The following is a 21034-nucleotide window of genomic DNA, read 5'->3' on the forward strand; positions in this document are numbered from 1 at the left end:
ACCCGGAGAACATGATGTTATCGTTAAGAGTTACTATTTAATGAAACAATTTAAAAAATAACAGGACTTTTGGAAATGGCTGTTGCCATTGAAGTTTATTTTTTATTATTTGGCCACCCACCACAAATCTGATGTGATATCCTCCAATTATTATTTGGGTTGAAAACAAAAATATCAGAGATGTATGGTTTAATACTACCAGCCATGACAGAGACACATTGTTTTCCTTTTGTAAGTGTGTGTATGGTATGTGTGTGTGTCATAATGGCAAAATGTGCATTTTGAGACACCTTCTGGAGCGGGTACTTTACCAGGTGTTTATATTTCTCTGCATCTCTCTAAGGACAGATTTGGTGAAGCTTTTCAATCAAGTTTGAATATTTGCATTACTCGACGATGGAATGATGCATGGAATTAAACAGTAAATATATAAAATGCAAGGGTAGTTTTTTCCATTTTAATAAAACTCCACATGAGAATCAGGCAAATAAAAGTCAAGCACAAGCAGATTTGGTAAAATATATACTTTTTTATTTATTTCTTCATACAAAGAAATCTTTTGAATGTTCAGTATTTAATCATCTAGAAACATCTGTTCCATTTTGCTTTTGCATTGTGTAAAATTAATTCCTTTGATGTACATACCACAAAATACTTGATTTACATGTCTTTTTCATTTTTGTACATACAGATCTGCTATTCTAAATACATATTATATGTGGGTAAGACAAACATTTTTACCATTTTTAAATTTCAAAAACAGGTTGAATAAAACTCAACCATAACCGATGCAGCAACATGGAGTGAACCCATGAATGCACGTTGTTGTTGTTGTTTTATTTCAGATTTCCCTCAGTAACATAAACTTGACCGGAATTCATATGCAGTTCTCCATCAATTACAGGGAAAATGTCAGACTATCCTTCCAGAGTGTGACAGCTTGCTGAGAGAGGTCATCATAAATGCTTTTTGATAATCAAACATTGCACAAAGAAAGGAAGGGGGGATGAAGGCTTTCTCCACATAAAATGACTAAAAGAATCCTCGCTCATGTAGAGTAAAAGTAAAAAATAGCACCACAGAAAATGCAGTGTAACAAGCTTTCATCTCCCCTGCTTCCAACCATTGGTTTGAAGCTAAACCATGCAGTTGGTTTCAACTGGAAAATAGTAGAAATAGCTGAATTGGGATAATTCTCTGTCGTAATGACAGGAACAGGCTAAGTGGGTTGGATTGGATAGTTAAAGAGGCACTACATTTTCTTAACTTTAGAAAGAAATAGCGACAATCAAATGTTACCTTTCACTAAAACTGAGTCACAATCTGACGTTTCAAAATTGATTTGAGGGTGTTTTAGTGTGAGGATAGTCTGTGTACATTCAGTCTGGCCCTACTTAAAACATATGATGCCCTCCTGTGGATGATAATAATCCCTTCCCATCATCCCTGTATTTAAATATTGGCCACCACATTTAGCATGCATAGCGTAACATAGCACACCATAGCATAGCACGGCCACCTCCCATTGCCCTTATGGTAGTGTGTACAACCCGCTGCAAAGAGATGGGGCAGCACATCAAAGAGTGATAGCCATACATTTTTCTCCCTCTTGCATATCAAGAATTCGAGTTGAAAGACAGAAACTAAGAAGCGGAAAAAAGCAGAGATAGCAACTCAAGCTGTGTGAAACGTGATATCAACCCAAAGGTTGTTGTTGTTTTTTTGGTAGAAAGTTGAGATTGTGAGACGTGTGAGGATGACGTGAGTGAATAAGGCATAAAGTATATAGGCCATGGATGGCACATGAGGTTTTTTGATGACACTAGATTGGTTAGACACTGAACTCCCCTGCCTGAGGCAATTCTTGCTGTGCTGAGAGTGCTTCACAAAACCCTTTCCTCCTTCTTTGATCTCCTTATTGTGGGATCTCACATGGGGCCTGGCGGACTTCTTTTTGAAGAAGCTCTATTTCGATGAGGCAAATCCGAGTTGTTGTTAGCCTGTCATGTTTTTTATCTATATGCTCCATTCCTGACATTTGAGCTTCACGCAATTACTTTTTTCATCATAAAGTGAAAACAAGGCACGCATTCCCAATGACCCTCGGTGCTCCGACTCCGCTTTCCTCAAATCAAACGCCTCTCAAGGAAATTTGATTGAGACTTTGCGTGACCTTTGAACTGAGCAGATAGGGCAAGAGCATGGCTCTCAGCCAACACTGCTTCTAATAGGGAAGTAGAGAACGGAGGCTCCATCGATCTGCCAGTTACCTTTACCCGATTAGCATAATGTTAACATGGGACCTTATGTGGTCCGGGATAGGACTTAAGGTTTGATGGATGGGTCATTCATTAGAGCAGAAAGCAGGAGCACTGAGAATGAAAGGGCAGCTGTATACTTTAAGCATGAGTGACACAATGAAGATCAATTAGGCTTATTGATCTAACTGTTATTGACTGGAAAGGGACATGAGATCTGCAGCTTAAAATAATGCCGTGCAGGAAAATTAGATAGAAGAAAACCTTATGGTAAGGTCTGTGTTGCAGTGAAGAATCACACTCAGAATCAGTGTAGGTTTTAAATGATGGTAAAGTTATGATGCATATAAAATGAGGATGCACAGGGATAGGTGTTCTCCACTTCTCAGTGAGCGCTCTGTACCCGTAATATGGTGCTTTTACATTTTCCACCCTAATTTCTACTTCAGTCGTCGCTGATTATCTGCATTACGGCAGCACCGATAAATCCGCTGAGTTTACAGGACCACGAGGGAGGAGCGGTAGAATTAAAATGAGGAATGTTAAAAACAACATGTGGGCCAGATGTTATGTACAAATATGGTTAGGCAGCTTAGTGAATTAATTGCTTAGAAATAAAAATAAATTATTATAAAATAGATTTCTGTACATTTTACATATATATAGCAATATCTCCACATCTTGCCATTGAATTACAGAAGGAAAAAAATAACTTCTCATCAAAAAAAAGTCTTTGATGATTTTCACATCAATCCCAACCAAAGTTATGTCCTGTCATCTGGTAGAACTTCATGTTGAAGGGCCTGTAGAAGTCCCGTAGCCTCTGCACCACCTCAGGGTCAATGTTGGGGTGGGTCCGCCCTTTGGTTTTGCCTAGGCAGTGGGGTTTGCTGCTGCCCTCGGCCTTTTTGAGGCACGGGAAACCCTTGGTCTGGTTGAAGTAAAAGTGTTTGTCAGTGATGATCCTCTTGAGCCCCAGGAAGTCCTGCACGCGGCCCAGCTCTCCGGCCGGGTCGCTGATCAGGCGCTCGCCGCTCACAAACAGGATCTGCTCCATGGGGAAGTACTGCAGCCAGTTGTCCAGGTGCTTGGCGTAGATGCCGATCTGGATGGCGCTCCACGAGGTGTCGATGAGCCCCGTAGTCCTGTTTTTGAAGGTGAGGCTCTCGAAAGAGGGAATGTCTGGTTTCTTGGACAGAGTCTGTGTGTAGTCCGAGATAGCCCTGGTTACGGGGTCCCTCACCACCACAATCAGCTTGGTGTCCCGGGACATGGCGGATATCCTGGCCGGTGCCTCTCTGGTCACAAAGTAGCTGGGGGTTTTCTCCATGGTTATCTGGCCCTCCAGAGTCTTGGGCATCAGCTCCCTGCAGATTAAAAGACACAAAAGGGAGGTTAGGAGAAGGGTAAGGTGGAGCAACGTCTTGCCTAATGTAATCAAGTTGATGGAGTGTGCTGTTCTGTAATCAATGAGTCACTGAGCCTGTTTAGCCTTATTATAAGGCTCCAAAACCTATTAGTGCAGGCAGCCGTCCAACATCAACATGCTCACTCACTCATAAGATACAGTATCTCACTACTGACTGAAAACAGAGAACTCGTATTTAGTACATAAACAAACACGAGGAAACATTTACAGGAATTTCCAAACATGACCATATATTTCACCATATTAGGGATTCTGAGTCCAGTTCCTCAAGCTTTCCCGTTCTTGTTGTAACCTATTACTCCTTATTAATATTTATTACAATTAAGCTTACAATGCATTTTTTTTAAATAAATTAGCTCAGAATATGAGTACATTTAATTATCTAATGGGTCTTCCCTGAGCTCAGCTTTACTTAATCCTCACTTCTGGATGTTGTGTTCCAAAGTGTTCGGACTTAATTAAAATGAACCCTCTCCTCTTTTTACTATTGGAGGCAAAATACACTCTCAATCCACCTAGCTGACTCCACGCCCAGCCCCTTAGCCGACCAACAAAAAAGAAAAGCCTTAAACGCTACAGTGCTGAAAGATGATGAGGCTTGTTTCAGAAAGGGAATCTGTTTTTTAACAAGAGTAGGTTTGGTTTGGGGTAAAGGATGGCTGATGGGCTTTACAAAGATATGTTACATGCAGACATATAATCAAGAGGTACTTGAGAACAACTGTTTTTGAAGGGAAAGTGAACACGCTCTACTCTCTAAGCATTAGGTTTCACAATTGGTGGTCAACCGCAACGTCTAGATTATGGTGGAGGCGATAAGAGCGGTTTCACTGACATTGGAATACAGATCATTTTTCCATGTTTTGGCCCTGACACCAAGGAGAAAACTATGTGTGATGTACGCTGTATTACATGTGTTTCTAGGGCTGGCTGGATGGGAGGGGTTTGGATTACGTACTGGAAACTGACTAATCATAAATAAAGTAGTAAATCAAATTCAAATTCAATGTGTTCAAATACACACAAAAAAGCAAAAAAAGCTAATAGGCCCTTGAAGGAGGAAAAAACAAAAGGAAGCACGAGATAACCAAGGGCGCTTATCAGGGTGAACACGCTCTCGCAGATAAGACTAGTGCTGGCTTGTTGAACCCTGAGCCTCGCCTTTGTTGTTAAGGCTAGGCCACTGATACACCATTGTGTAGACAGTACCATTGTAGTCCATCCCATTCAAATTCGATGTAATTCTACACAGAGTACTTCCACAAGGAGATAGGTAAAAGACTACGTTGGACACATTCTTTACTCTCAGAAGTCTGTAACACTAGAATTCTCCCCAGAGATTCAGCTGTTTCTCAGAAAAAAATATTATAAAAGCTGGAATCTAGTTCACGTCCATCCAGCTCATGGCTAATTCATGGTACATCGGCTCTCCAGCTATGCATATAATTGTGCGCAAGAAAGAAGGAATGGTGAGGGAAGGGAGAAAATACCCAGGGTAGAGTCAGGTAAGCAATAAAATGCCTGGTGGAAATGGTGTTAGCAGATTTGTGTAATCCTAATGCAGTGCCAGTGATCTAATTATGATAATATCTTCTTGATTGCTGACACGTCGAGGTGTGGATGCAGTAGACGGGGAGGAAAGCAAAGCTGTTTCCAAAAGCTAATTCAAAGCCAGGGATGATAAATAAACAAGCCAGAAATCTAACATTATCATGACTCGTTTAGTTTCCTTTATTAAAAACAAGTCACGTGTCTGTGTCCATCATCCTCAATATTATTTTATACAACCCATTATAAGCACACATTAATAATTCCCTCCAACAACCTATAACTGCTCCCACCTGAATGCCTTCAAGGAAATGCAACCAAACATTCTCGACCCAAGCGTCAAGCTACTAGTCATTCTCTTGATGCACAATGGTGATACTGCCTGCAAGCTTTTTGTCATTCCTTGTGCTAACATACAAAAAGAGTCCAGAACCGACACAGTGGAGGCAAATGGCTTCCCATCTAATCCGATTTCAACATGACAATGCGGCATGGAGATAGGGAGGAGGCCTGAGTTTTTACAATGTGCATAGTGATAGATTATGCTGATCCTAGCTCAGGGATTTGGAAAATAACAACATTTTTAAAAAGTGTTGGGGGTTGGAGAGGCATTAATAAGGAAATGGTTGGTCAAGCGGGAGGAAGCCCCTAAAAAGCGTCAAAGTAGCAAGAAGTGACCCCCCCTTGTAAAAAAAATAAAAACACCTCTGGCTTTACCCGCTTTCACTGCCAAAGAGGCAAGAAAAAAAGTCAGGAAAAGTGAAAAGAGAAGAGAGGAGGGGAATTTTAGTGGGACAAGTGGCTCTTGGAGAAACAATGGCTATTATGCTCCTTTTTGATTTATGAGGTTCTGCTTTTAAAGATTCAGTCAGCAAACAGGCAATTCTGTGACACCGGGCTCCTCTTTTTTCCTGCTTTTCTTTGAAAGTGAGCCATTGTCCGTGAGCGCAGGGGTGAACAGGGCAGTGGTCAGGGCACAGGGGCGGTGATGGGGGCAGGGTGGAGAGGGGGCAGATAGAGGAGAAGGAGGGAGGGAGGGAGGGGGGCTGCTTATCGAGGGCTGAGTGGAGCACTTCCACGTCCTTCTCAACCTCGAGTGAGAGAAGCCTTTTGGAGAGCTCTTGAGTGGAACGTGTTCCCAAATTGCCCTGCAAACATCAGCCTGTCCCCCATGGAAACCAAGGACCCCACAAAGAAATAGTAGAAATATCTATGTAGTAGTATTAATACAAAAATAGTAAGTATAGTAAAAGTATCCTAATTTAATGATGCAGAACCTTTTTCTTGCTTAGCTTGTTCTTTCACATGATATATTTTTTTTTCCTCTCTGCCTCTGCACCTTTGTCAATTGAGAGTATTTCTAAGTTAAAAGAGATGCCAAAAACAGCGATAAGACACAAAGCAGAAGCCCTTGTCATGACAGCATCAAACAGAGGGCCCGGCGGAGTGGCCCTTTGGCCTGCGTTTAAAAGAGCCCTCATCCCAGGCGGAGATAAACGGCGGGCAGGAAAAGGGTTATTTCTGTCTGATGCTTCTGCTGCCTCCCCCCTGTCATGTTTGATCTGATGATAACGGGCTGCCACCGAGCTGTCTGTGACACAGCATCACTGCCAAAATGACTGGTTTGCTCAAAGACAAAAGGAAAAACCTATTTGGCATGTGTGTCTGTCGATTTTCAGTTCGATACAAAAGGTTTTCAATTGTCTCACGTGTCTGGATGTTGAAAGCATTTGAATCTCAAATTAGGGTTTGTTTATTTGAATACAGACAAATCAGAGGGCACTTTGTATCCAGCAGTGAAGGGAGGGTGCGGCTTTGCTCTTACAGGCATTTAGAGCTAAGGTTTCCATGGCTTTAAGACCCTTGAGCTAATGTTATCTCCTCATGGGAGTTTACACCGACCTGGAACACAGCATACACTTAACATTGCTGTAAGTAGAGGCTGAATTAACCAGAATAAAATAATCTAACACATCAGTTACTTTCAGCAATACATACAGATATAAACAATTCCCTTCTACGTGCAGAAATCAGAAGTTTTCTTTACACTCCCAAGTCTCCACTCTTCACCCTGCTCTCTTTTCCATTGATCCCAGAGGTTCCCCCGACCCCTGACAATCAGGGCCTCGAGGTCCGATAGCAAAGTGACACTTCACAAGTGGGAAGATGGAGAGGGAGGAAATGAGGGAAGAAGGACTGAAAGGGTCCCTTTCTTTTCCAAGGGCCTCTTGCCTGAGCCCTTCACTTGAACCAATGTGTTGGTGGACTTACAAGCATTTTCAGGAAATACAAAGAAACATCTTTATTCCTCATTGGATGATGTGAGCCTGGGCACGTCTTGTTCACAGTTATACATTTAATCGTTTCTACTCATTGCACAAGTTCATGGAGGACTCACTGGTAAATAAAAGCAGGGTTCGTAACCAGCCCTCCTGTTTAAAGCTCACAGTAGGGAAAGCCTACATGCTATGAAATGGAACTGAATGGAGCAAAATGTTTATGTAACACACACATACATACACATTTTGGTTACTACAGAAGGAGGAACGCATGAGGAACTCTGCTGGATCACCGAACATTTTCAAAGTAGCATTTAAGCACATACAGAGGCCAGACATTTAGAAAAACACACTCCACTGTGCCTGGAGTCTGACATTATATTTAACCACAGAGCATGGCTTTGGCTTTAAATTAAAAGAATAGAGAAGATGGTTTATGGGGGCCAGGGACACTCCAACGCAGAGAGGGGGGAAGAGTTCCGGCTGCAGATACAGAAGCTTCATCTGCTCTTTCTTTCAAGCACTTCGAGTGGAGTGCAGGTGTTACTATGTGGCCACTTATGGCTTTTTGACGGATCACTTCCTAGTTGAGCAGAGCCAGACATCTCTGCTTTAAACTTGAGACCTTGCAGGAGTGTATGCTGAAGTGGGTCTGTATCTTATACGTCTCCGTTTTGTATACCAAAAATGATGCATATATCTCCTTGTAACTTGATACTTCTTAGTGACGCTACAGCTTCATCATCCTGATCAGAGTCAACAGTCAGTGCTCCTCCCCGGCCTGGGGTTTCAAATTAACAGGCCTCACTGAGTAATGGTGTCACTGGAAACTCAGCAAGGTGGCTGAGTGGAAGACCCTCCGAATCATCTGTCGGCTAAAAGGATTAATAATGCAGGCTGCCCTAGTATTACAAACTCAGACCTGGATGTCGGGGGTCCTGCAAGGGATGGTGGGGCTAAAAGAGCTGTTAGAAAGAGAGCAGTTCGAAAGATAAATTCCACCTTCAGGTTGAGGGAACGTTACTGGGGCCACTGTCCTCTGGTATTAGTATTAAGTGCCAACTCAGGCTTTCTTTCATTTGGTTGACTATTCCTTGTTGTGGTGCCAGCATTATTTTCAAGATACTGTTGGAGGTACATGTGCACAAATTATAAGCTCAAGTATTTAGTTTGGATTGATGGGTGTCGATCTATGTAGCAAAAACTCCAATGCTGGTATCAGATTTCTGATAGATATCAGACAATGTTAACACCACTACATACAACCGGGGATGAAAAGGATCCAAATTGCTGTAAATCCTGCTATTCTTAAAATATTAAAACAAAGCCCAAGATCGGCTTACATTCAAAACGATAAGTAACTAAATGTGGATTTAACCAATGGTTCCCATGTCAAGAGAATAGTTGTAAGATAATTGACAAGATAAGCATTAGGAAAGCCATTTATGCAACATAGCTTTTCTAAAAGAGATATGAGTAAACATTACTTGCTATTAATGGTCACAGCCTAAAGGGTTGGAAACACTTCAATCCAAATTGGAAGAATAAAAACACACATATTGGTTTTGGTTTCAAAATTACAAGGACATTTCTACTAATGAGGAAAATAAAGGAGTCTAAGTGGCTGCACAACAGCATCCAAGGTCAAAATATAATCAAGCTGCTTCCATTTTAAGCTTTCCCAGAAAAACATAATGAGTGCAACGGCCAAACTGGTAGAAGCCTTCATCTCATTTCTTGCTCAGTGACACTTTGACACCCAAATCTGTGCTGCAGTCTTGATGTGGTTGATAAATGCAACTCCCAGACCCCTTAGCTCCATCAAGAAGTTGCACTATGTCAGAGAAGCCTGGGAATCTACTGACCCGCCGCGTAAACAAAGCAGTTAACTCGACCGATGCAACCCGTACATCCATCATTTTTCACTGGAATCAGGGAGTAATGCTTTCGCCAAAGACAGAAGCATTTTTTATCGTAGTGTCTCTTACAGCCTGTGTGTGTGTGTGTGTGTGTGTGTGTGTGTGTGTGTGTGTGTGTGTGTGTGTGTGTGTGTGTGTGTGTGTGTGTGTGTGTGTGTGTGTGTGTGTGTGTGTGTGTGTGTGTGTGTGTGTGTGTGTGTAAAAAGAGTGTGTAGGAGAGGAAGAGTGAATGACAGAGGGAATGTGAGTTAAAAAAGGGAGAAAAAGACAGAAAGAAGGGGAGTCTGGATTTGCGGTCACAGACCATCCATGGTTTCGGGCTCGTACCCAGCCTGGTTTTGGAGGCAACATCAGACACTAGTAGTAGAATGAATAAATAGAGTACTAACCACCACATATAAAGTCACGGACTACATGGGGTCAGACACCCCAACAGCATATTACCCCCGGCCGCAGCCTCAGATACCCCCCTCTGTTCCGTTCTGAAAATATTTAAGTGAGGCTGAGACATTCTTCTCTTATACCATTGTGGTCGCCTTTTGATGGGCAGCATCGCACAGGCGTGACAGGCACAAATTATTCAATTCAACACGTAACTATCATTTTTCCCACTAGGAAAATCTGTATTTAAGTATATTTGTTGCTATTTGGCACCTTTGGAAAACAAAAAAAAGGAATGTGTGAGGCCATAATGTTTTTTCAGGCCTGAAACCACATTGGCTGCATGGAATTATCGAGTGTTAATAACCCTGCAGTGAAGCGAAGGAGCCCGCCGTGTGGTATAAATAAAACAGAGGAGTTGGTGAAAGGGATGGCGGAGAGGAGAATGTATAAAAAACCTCCTCCCTTCTCTCATGAATGTGAAAATGTGTGCTTGCCAAAGTGGTTTTTTTTCCTTCTGCTTTTCAAAGATGATGCCCAAATCTTACTGGAATAACAGTAGTAAAATATTGCGTCGTTTTTAGTAACACTTAACATCTTAACGCTTAGTTTGACAGGCAATACGAGAAGAGTTATCGGACATTGCTGCAGCGATCGGGCTACTCTTTGTATGTGCTTCAATGGCAAAAATACCACAACACACACACTCACACGCACTCTTTGAAATCCACCACTTGGCATTATTACGCAGAATTTGTTTAGCGCGCGTAATCCTCACTAATCAGTGTGTTTGCCCCGAGTGTTTGCTGAAGGTGTTATCCTGAAGCTATAGTCACACATTCCACCGCTCCATCAGGATAAGGGCGCGACTGAATGACAGCTCGTTCCAAATAAACTGATGAACCGTGAAAGGATAAAAAACAACAGGGAAAACAACAATGAAGGACTGCAGGTGAAGACTCAGCTTGTGTGTGAGTGTGTGTGGATTTCTGGGTTTTTTTGTGTGGCTGTGCAGCCAAGAATCAGCCATTCTGACTGATTTCCTGACACTTGACATGCACCAAGAGGCACATGACTCCTTGATCTAGCTACAGCAAAGATGAATAAAAGATGAAACAGACTCGAGAAGAACATACATGACACCACCCCCACTCCCTAGACTCACACTCAGTCACACACACAGTCACACACACAGTCACACACACACACACACACACACACACACACACACACACACACACACACACACACACACACACACACACACACACACACACACACACACACACACACACACCGAGAGACAGAGTGAGCGAGCAAACTACTTTGCATCCTGTTTGAATTGGCTGTCACCCGTAACTGCCTGCATACCTTTTTGAAGACAGGTGAACTACAAAGTGTGTGCCAGAAAGAGGGGATTTCTCTCTACTGTATGTCACTCAGTAGAAAACCATCTTCCTGTGTGATTTAGACTATTATTTTTGTTTCCGTACAGTGCAGCTGTTGCAAGTTAATGGTTTACAAATTCCTGAAGACAGCTAACGTATAATTAGCTAAATTGGGTAACGATAGCACCAGTCAAGACAATTAACCTGCTCCTTTCAGAGGTGTGGAAAAAACAATCCTCAGGCAATCTGTCAGTTTTCTTTGGACTTGAGCCTAGATGTAGTCTCCTGCAGTATCTCCGAGCACCCTGAAGACAAGGTAATTACTGTTAAACACATCAGGTTCTGTCTTAACCATTTCTGCTACAAAGTGCTGCCAACAGCAGACATCAGAGCTCAGTTTTAGGGTTTCTTTCAAGAGGCGGTTGTAGAGCACGATGACAAATGTTATCACCCCTCCGCTATATCTCTATCAGTAAGCCTCTTGGTTAGAAGTGAAACAGGATCTGCGCTCACTCTGTGCCAGGAAGCTATTTTGTGAAGTGAGTGTGTCCAAAAAATTGGTAAGAAATGTTTGAGAAATGCTAGCTTAATGCTATATGTCGGTCCTCAGACAGAATACTTCAGAGTATGTTTGTTTTCAAGAGCATAATAGCTTTCTTTCTTCTTCTTATCCACAACCAGAATTAGATAGCATTTGCATATTTGCTGTGCCAAAAACGTACAAACCTTTTTTGGAACACATTTTCAATCTCATTTGGATTGAAGCATACGTATAGAGAATAAAATCATGGGGTAAATGTGCCAGATTTTTTTTCCATTTAAGTAAGTAAGGACTGAAAAAAACGGACTCCAGACAAACCATACGAAACTCAAGACTTTTCTGTTTTTGTAAAATGTAATAAAAAAAAAAGTCAGAGCAGAAATGTAGCTGTTTGATATGGTGTCATAGTCTTTGCTGCCTCCAAAAGACACAGCGTGTTGTCCCTCCATGGCCCCCATCTGATTCCAATCAGTTAAACAAGGGAGAGAAAAACTCCTCGTGGTGGAAAATAATTGGAAGTTGGTTGGGTTTGGCCAGGTTGTCTTGGAGTTGAGCTGAAGTGGTGTTACAGCTCTTGAGAGAGAGCCCAACAGCTCTGGGAGTACATCTTAAATGGAGAGAGTGACGAGTGTCGAGAAGCCTCGGTGCAGGGAGACAACTCTGGGCTTCTAATGAGCTCTGCTCTTTTACTGCCAGGCTAATGGAAACCTCAGGAGACCTTAGCCACTCTTTCTCTTTCTGGGTGTGTGTGTGTGTGTGTGTGTGTGTGTGTGTGTGTGTGTGTGTGTGTGTGTGTGTGTGTGTGTGTGTGTGTGTGTGTGTGTGTGTGTGTGTGTGTGTGTGTGTGTGTGTGTGTGTGTGTGTGTGTGTGTGTTGGTGTGTGTGTGTGTGTGTGTCCTATCTTCCCAGAGGCAGGCACACTCTCCAGCACCCTAATGGCTACCTCTGGGACTTAATACCTGGGACAAGTGAAGCTTTACAGTCATCACTTTTTCCTCTTCCTACAACTTCTCCTTAACTACTTTTTCATTATTTAGTTCTGGGAGGAGTTCCCCTACTAATCTTTAAGAGTGAATGATTAACAGAACCGTATTAGAGTTTTACCCCCACCCCCCTAGGGAACTTTTCTAATGTGTAAATTAGTGTTTATTTAGCAGCGATGAATGGCCATTAACTCTGGAGGGAGAATGTATGTTTCTGTTCTGACACGTGCAACAACATTCAAATTATCACCTTGTTAAAAAAAGGGCCTAAATCACACATAGCACAGAGGGAGGGTTTGTACACTTCCTCCAGTACTTCATTACCCTTCTTTGTTGGTATTTTTCATTGTTGTTGACACCATTTTGCATAGGAAAGCTAAGACTTTCTGCTTTTCTGTTTGCATCAAGCATGTTGCTTTGTGGCCTTTGTCCTCCACTCCAGCAGGAGGTTCCTGTCCTTGGCGGCCATATTGTCTCCACCATTCTGGTGTGCTTACTGGACATCATCAGCGGGTGGACGGGGGTGTTGGGGGGAAGGCAACCACACTGCAGCGCTGCCACTCCCCTCTCCACAGGTCTCCCCTTTCACAATTAACCGCTTGTAATTTGGGGTTGAAAGCTGCCTTTTCTCTGTTTCTCCACCCCCTGGTCACTCTCCATTCTGGGATGAGGCATACTAGCTTAGGCGGAGAGGAGCGAGGGCCTCTGTCCTCTCCACGATGGGTCAGTGAGGCCTGCAGCAACTCCGCCCAGGATTGGACTAGCCGAGAATGACGTGCAACACTATTCTTAACACAGCAGCAGAGCAAGTGCACAGCTGGAGAGCGGAGAGAAAGCAGTCCATAAGGGAGGGATTGGTGGGTAATGTTTGGGGGAGGGATACAACTGGTACTATAAACAAATAACCCTCTCATTTGGGAGCACGAGGTGGAAGTTTAACCAACACAGAGGCGAAGTTTCAAACTGCCTGTTTTTTTTATGTGGAGAGCATATGAGTGGTTCTGCTGTCAGCTGTACGGTTGGCTGGCCGGGAGCTCTATCCCCGAAGAGCTGCAAAGTATCCAGGAATCAGGAAACAACCAGAGTGTCAAAGTATCTAATCATCTAAATTCATCTTTGTCTTCTCTAGAACTGGTTTGGAGCCACTTAAAGTTCTCATTGATTCTGTCAAATACCTCAGTGTACATGCACAGGAGGCTTAAAAACGGCCATACCATTGTTTTCTTCAAGCTATAAAATCCCCAGTGGGGCTTGTAGGTTCCAGCCGCTTTCTGTAGCCCTGCAGATGGTCAACACACAGAGCCTGTCAGCAAACAGACGTGGGACTGACCCCAGTCAAAGGCCCTTAACCCAGCTCTGCCCATTACCTCCAATCAGGCCTGACCGATCAATACCGGCAATCCCTGAGGAGCCACGCCATGCTGACATTTCTGTCTGAGTGTTTTCATTCTCTTGTGACAGGAGATGGAAATTATTAGTGACTTCACAGCTGAGCCAACCATGCACAACACTTTTGAAAACCTATTGGCTTTCTACATAACATCCCGTGTATGCAAACATCAGCTCAAGATGTTTTGTGAACACTGTTGCCCTTCACTGGGGCTCAATAGAAGCAGGTGGCCTCTTGTTGGCCATAGAGAGGAAGGAAAGAGGGCGAGGTCAGTGGCAACAGAGAGTGGACGGGTCACCTACATGGAAATAGGAGCACCCCTGTGGCGAGCAGATAAAAGGGTGTGCACCCATCCAGAACTGTCCTTTACATGGACAGGAGCTGCAGTCTGACTCAAGGCTCAACAGCCACCAGTGGGGGTGGACCGACCTTTTTTTCAGATAACGCCTTTCAAACAGCGCAGACTTCCGCAAGCAGCCCAAGGTCTGATAGCGGAACGTGAGCCTCCTTTTCAACAATGCACCACTTGTGCTTTTTTTGTGTGGGACTACAAGTAGCTTTTAACTGACAGTGCTTTGTATGTTTGTTTACCTCCACCGTGTTTTATCACAGATACAAAGGTTGACCAGGGGAGCATCCTGCTCGGGGATGGCGCCTGGTTCAATACCAGCAGTCTCAACCGAAAGCTTTGATTACAAACCACATCACACAAAGACTGAGGATTGTGTATTTCAGTGTGTGGGCTCCAGGTCTAACCCTAACCCTAAATAAGACAGATCACAACTTGAATTTCCCAAAATGTAACCTTTAAAATGTGACATTCCAACACCATATCCTACCCATAAACTGTATGACTAAACTCTCTTCAACAGACTCATGTTTAATGCTATAGCAACTCCAAGGGAGGAGCAACAGCGTCAACAGTTGCCGGGGCCCTGACAGCAAGCTATAAGAGCAGAGCCCGTGACACAACAGCAAAACCACAGTATAGTAATTATATTTCAAAGACCCTTCATAGCCAATAGGGCTAAATGGAATATGAAGAGAGCGACATGCACCACAGGCTGACAGAGAGAGAGGAGGGCTGCAGTCAACAAGAGTTAAGAGTAAATAAGATACTGCTCCTTAAAGAGAAGTTGAACAGCGTGGAAAGAGTCAACTTTAAACTATCACGGGGGCAAAGTTTATTCAAAGTGACAAAAACCCTGAAACAAACTGTATATGCAGAAATAAATATATACTGTAGGATGGAGAATCGTACCATATACAACTGTTAGACTTAAACTAAACTACCTTTGGTACAACCGCCTTCACAGTCTCAAAGACACAACATCACAGCAAATTCTTAACAATCCTACATTTCTTCTTTGGGTTTTTCATGGTTTTATAACTTAATATTGTAAGGTTTATACACTTTGTCTCTTTGTTTAGATAACTTGTATTCTCTCACCTACTTGTTTTGTTCTACCATGTTTTGAAAAGTGCAAAAATTAGTGTACTGTAATTCCTCATTAACATTGCAGCAAATTTAAATACATAATAGAAAATGTAGACTGCCGAACCTGAGATCTATTGTACACAATGTATGAGTTTTAATCTTCCCATGAATAAGGTCACAGAATTTGCCGTTAATGTATGTGCTGCAGATAACTGCATTATTTATATATTGCTATCAGATAACACCATTCAACTTTGAGTGAACAGGTGCAAATAGAAAATGAGAAATAATGACCCAACGTTCCTGTTCACACTCAGTCACACTGGCCTGTTGAGCTCTGGATCTCTTTCTGTGTGTGTGTGTGTGTGTGTGTGTGTGTGTGTGTGTGTGTGTGTGTGTGTGTGTGTGTGTGTGTGTGTGTGTGTGTGTGTGTGTGTGTGTGTGTGTGTGTGTGTGTGTGTGTGTTCCTTGGGGCCAGTTCATGCATGACCTCACTGTGAAAATGTGTACCTCCTGATGCAAGGACCCCTCGGTCAAAAGCATGAATCATGTGTTTGTCTTTGGCACAAATAAAAACTGTCAAAGTACATCAGAAATCAACAATAAGACTTGTTATTGCCACCTCCATTCATTTTGTAACTTCCGAGTCTTTCTACTTCTTCTATGGCTGCATTTACTTCGAGGAATACTGAATGCGTGTCCATTAGGGGACGGCAGGGATGGTGCAAGCTGAATACAATAGTGCACAGCAGAGAGATTGTGCAAATGAACAAACAAGGTGAATTACACAACTCGTACACACACAGTCGCCTCCGTAAATGACCCTTGCCGAGATCAGATCATATTCCCACAAAATATATTTCAATGCCACACAATTTTGCCTCTGTGTGGAACATCCCTGCGCTTTCCCAAGTCATCTCCAGTATCTGGTCCTAATGGGAAACTTTGGAGACACAGCAATGAGTCAAGTATGATTTCCTTTCTAGGTCCATCCTCGCTTGAAAAATAGAAACACTAAAACTTTGTTTTCCCCCTCCTTCTACTACTGCTTACACCAGCTGTCTCACTAAAATGGGCGTTTTTTTACTGCAGTTTTTCCTTAAAAGACACATTTTACTGTTTTAAAACTCAGGTTGAGAGGGCTAAACAACTTAGTGGATTTTGTATGGCTATCTGGTTGCTGCATGAAATGTTCGAAATGAAATGTTCGAAAAAGTGTTTTTGCATATGTTTTGTTTTAAATGCAGAAAGAAAAATACATTCTATCTCTGTGTATTTCTGAGTGAGCATATTGGCATATTTTTTTGGCACCAACAGGAGAGTACATTGACTGAAATTAGATTTAGCTCAGGACGATATGCTTCTATTCCACCTCAACAGAAAACCTGGAGTCATGACTTCTTTACATGGCTTAAAAAGTATTAGATTTCATGGCTTTCAAAACTAGCAGACAGCACTTTTCCACAATTCCCTCCCTGAAAAGTAGCTGCATGTGGAAATTAAATAACAGCTTTACTCCAATCTCAAAGCAAGAGTTAATCTGCTTTCTTTGCACAAATCTAGGAAAGGTGTCTTTATTTTGAATGCTGCCAAAACTTGCTTCCCCATTTGGCTCTTCTTTTTTCATTATGTCCAACATTGCAGGGGCCCCCTTCGAGGTCTTGCATATTTAACGTGTACGGACCAAATCCAGGCATTCAAGCCACGAAATCCCAAAGCTTTTATCAATTTGTCAGATTAGCTTTCCATATTTTAATATCAGATACAACTTTGATAAAAAAAAAAAAACCCAGAGGCAAAATACTGGAAGCTTCAAAGCTTATCCAAAATGAAAGTCGCAAAAGGCAGAAAATAATTTGAGGATGTTTAGCGGAATTCCAATACACAATCAATGTATTGATTTGGCCACGATTTATTAGCCATAACCTTGTTTATTTGTTAATATAATAAATATAAAAATTGACAGTAGGCCTATCATCTTATTTAACGTTATCCAGATATAATTAAGGGCAAATCCAAATTGGTGGAAGAATTAAAAACGTAACTAGCTTATTTCTCTTCATTATGAGCAGCTGGATGGGCTTCAGTTATTACGCTCGACAGACCCTCAGCTCGTTATATTAGCACTTTGTGATGTAAATGAAAAGGATAATGTTAGTTTGTCGTCCTCTGAAGATGTTTAGCGCTTTTGTTCTCACTTTGTCTTGCATATGTGTTTTCTGCTTGAATGCAAACTGAGCTATTTGGCTGTGGAGCCTATTGGTGGTCAAAATGATACACATGCGTTCAGCTCTTAAAACATGTTTAGGTTAAATATTCTACAAGAACAAACACTTTAATATTGTAACTTTTAAAATCCGTGAATTTATCCAAGACGTCAAGGGAATTGATTTTGATCGTCAGTCAGATTTGTGCAAAATGTGCCTTTCCCGTTAACCCCTAATATTCCAATAGTAGCTTAAATTATGCTATGAAATGTCTGTGGGGTCGCTTTTTGTCATACATGTGCGTGCTTACACAAATGTAACAATACAGAGAGATTAACTGTGCTAAAATGCCAAACTCTGCTACAAACAATTGAGATGCTATATATATTTTTGAAAAACCACCATAGTCGTAACAATACACACACAAAAACACTAATTTCACATTTTAACTCGACGGAAAAGCCCTTAGACTCGTCCCCGTGAAGGTGCAGTGTTGCACTGTGTCCAATAGAGATCACTGCACATCGCACAAACAGGCCAGGCTGAGTAGAATCCCCCAGCATAATATCACACAGAGTCAATATTTAGTTAAATAACATACACGATAGAAACAAGTCTGCAAACAATTTAGCAAATGGAATTAATATGGCATAATAATGTACGTGCCAGCAACATGACGCGTAAATGGACTTTCAAAAAGCAAGAGACACAACCAAAGTATGTCTCCGTGTTCCAATTAATACCTGAGTTTGGAGTAAACGTAAACGAGTAAAACGTGTTGGATAATTGTGAAAAAATACATTAATTTGATGTACTTTAATGAGGTCAAAATGAATTGCATTGCAAACCACTCCGCAATTAATTAGCTTAGCAGGCTGCAACTACTGTGCTGTGTGTTTTTGGTAGAAATGACCTAAACACATTTATAATTGTCTATGAGACAAAACTTGTGAAAACATTTGATAAAATATATATTTGTCTGTTGTCTATCAATATAAGCATGAGTTTTCGCAGCACTGCGTTGACAATTAGGCTACCCTATAAATCAATTTCACGGAGTTATACAATCATGTAAAAATGCTTCCATCTTTCATATTTCGTTTTTTGCACACACACAAAATCCACACACAGAAGTATAAAATGAGTTTTACCTGTACCACTCCAGTCCGTTGTCATAGTTGCGGTCGAAGAAGTGTGGCTCCGCTCCCACGGCTCTGATGTCCGGATGAACCCGGAGAAACTCCAGCAGAGCCCGGGTTCCTCCTTTCTTCACCCCGATGATGATCGCCTGCGGCAACTTCTTGCTCCCGGAGCCGTTGGAGAAGCTGGACATGGCGCTGGGCTCCGGGGCTCTTTGCTGCTCTCCCTGCATCTCGTCCCAGTCCTCGGCTCTGTCCATCTCCAGCTCGTTATCGAGCAGGTCTCTGGACGAGGCAGTCCTGATGGACGGCTCCTCGTAGTCGCTCTCTATATCCTCCCATGGCTGCGGCTTGGCCAGCAGTCGGGACACCAGGTCCGTCCTGCCGCTCTCTGTCCTCTTTCCAACCACCGACAAAGTCTCCTTGCCCCGGTAACTGTCCACCACCAAACTTGGCATCGTGGAGCAGTAGCCCACGCAGGAGTACAGCAGGTATACCCAGATTAAAAACATGATGCTGAGCAGTATTAGTTTCTTCTTCACGGGGCTGGACCAGAGGGCATACAGGCTGTGACAAACCAGGCTATATTCCATAAGCCTTTCGGTTGAAAATCATATCCCAGCGGCGCATATTGCCCAACTCACTCCCGGTGGCACCTTGGAAATCCTAGCAAAATTACGCACTTATAACTAAACATAAATAAAACTATCAAATGAAAAAAATTCTTAGTGCAGTCGTAGATAATGGTACATCCTGGAATTAATACGCATTGAGGAATTTGTAATCATAGTTCTGGCTACACTATGTGAGATTGTGGATCTGTCAGACGCAGCGCTCTACTGCTCTAGGCTCATCTCAGGTTTGTTAAAGCTGCTGCTGGAGCACGAGACCTTATACAGGAACGAATAGGTGATTGACAGCAGCGACAGCCAATAGATGCAGAGGAGATACATATGCAGCCTTTGTTTATATGGGCGGACCAATCAGGGAGGGGTAAGGGCGGGGCCATCCGTGGGAGCCTCGCTACGGAGATGAAGCGTGTGTGCGGGACGCTGCTGAGAGTTTGGAAAACTTTCTTACTGGGCATAGAAACCAATTAACTCCCAAGAAAATTGTTGTTTCTCATGTAAGCGGACATAATGTTCAAATGAATTCAGACAACTTTAAATGTTTCCAGCAGGTTTATTCTGACAACCCCTTTGTGCCAGACAATAAACAAAATAAACTTCAATTTCAATTTCAGCAGACGCTTTGAAAATAAGGGACAGCTTTGCAAAAAGTAACATCAACACAAGTGAATGATCCATTTATCCTAAACACACACGCTAAATGAAATAGATTGACTTTTACTCACAGTGAATGAGAATGTAGGGGTCATATAGTTTCAGTTAATGCCTTTATCTATAAACATTCAAACAGATCGTTAAAAACAACAAAAAAATGTGTGGTTTTAATTATATAATTCATTACATAATTACTGATAATTTAATATGTCCACGTCTCGTTAATCTGAACAGTTATGCGTGAAGAAACTAATGAATAAAATAGTATATGATAAGATAAACTTCATTTACCCCGAGAGAAATTGAAACAATACATAAAAACGAATACTGTGTAAAGACATGTATGGCAAATAAGTATTAGCAAGAACAACTTATGTATTTAAAACACTCATTTTTGCTTAACATTAGGTTACTCCTTTTCGCATTATAGTACTTTAATTACGTCTCTGAATATTAGGCTACGCTACCAACAGCATGTCAATTCACGGTTTGAACAAGTAGAAGACTGTTTTAAGAAGCTAAATTCCCTCATTCAACAGGTTGCACAGCGAATCTCTACTAATTTTAACAACACAATAATTAATAACGGCTTTGTTGTTTAACTATTGCCTTATTCGTGACATAAAGGCCACTTTGAGAAGTCAGGCATAAGATGCCAACTAACAATTATTTTATTATTAGGCAACTTCTTTAAAAAAATGAAATGTAGGTTTAATATAAAATATATCAGAATAGCAAAGACAGTATGTAAATGAAAAATGCAACCATACATATGGACATTATGAATCACATTTATTTTTAGGAGTTTTCTTTTGGACGTAATTCAGTCATGTTCGGAAAGTAGGCTTAAC

At 41.9% G+C, this 21034-nt stretch overlaps 1 protein-coding gene across 1 annotated transcript; it reads right to left on the reverse strand.

The window, feature by feature from the left end:
- Nucleotides 1-509: 509 nt before the first annotated feature.
- Nucleotides 510-19749, reverse strand: hs3st3b1b (heparan sulfate (glucosamine) 3-O-sulfotransferase 3B1b). The gene is made up of 2 exons (XM_063893891.1): nucleotides 18913-19749; nucleotides 510-3625 (listed from the first exon to the last, which is right to left on the reverse strand). The coding sequence occupies exons 1-2, from the start codon at nucleotides 19491-19493 to the stop codon at nucleotides 3007-3009; spliced, it is 1200 nt and encodes a 399-aa protein (XP_063749961.1). The 5' UTR covers nucleotides 19494-19749; the 3' UTR covers nucleotides 510-3006.
- Nucleotides 19750-21034: the final 1285 nt, after the last annotated feature.

This window comes from Eleginops maclovinus, chromosome 10 (assembly GCF_036324505.1).
Source record: "Eleginops maclovinus isolate JMC-PN-2008 ecotype Puerto Natales chromosome 10, JC_Emac_rtc_rv5, whole genome shotgun sequence".
Lineage (NCBI taxonomy): Eukaryota > Metazoa > Chordata > Actinopteri > Perciformes > Eleginopidae > Eleginops > Eleginops maclovinus.

What these genes read in the sequence shown, in the direction of transcription:
- hs3st3b1b (XM_063893891.1), bottom strand. Translation starts at nt 19,493, where the DNA reads ATGGAATATAGCCTGGTTTGTCACAGCCTGTATGCCCTCTGGTCCAGC. An exon ending in AACGGACTGGAGTGGTACAG is followed by an intron (nt 3,626 to 18,912) that starts GTAAAACTCATT and finishes TTTAATCTGCAG; the next exon opens with GGAGCTGATGCCCAAGACTC.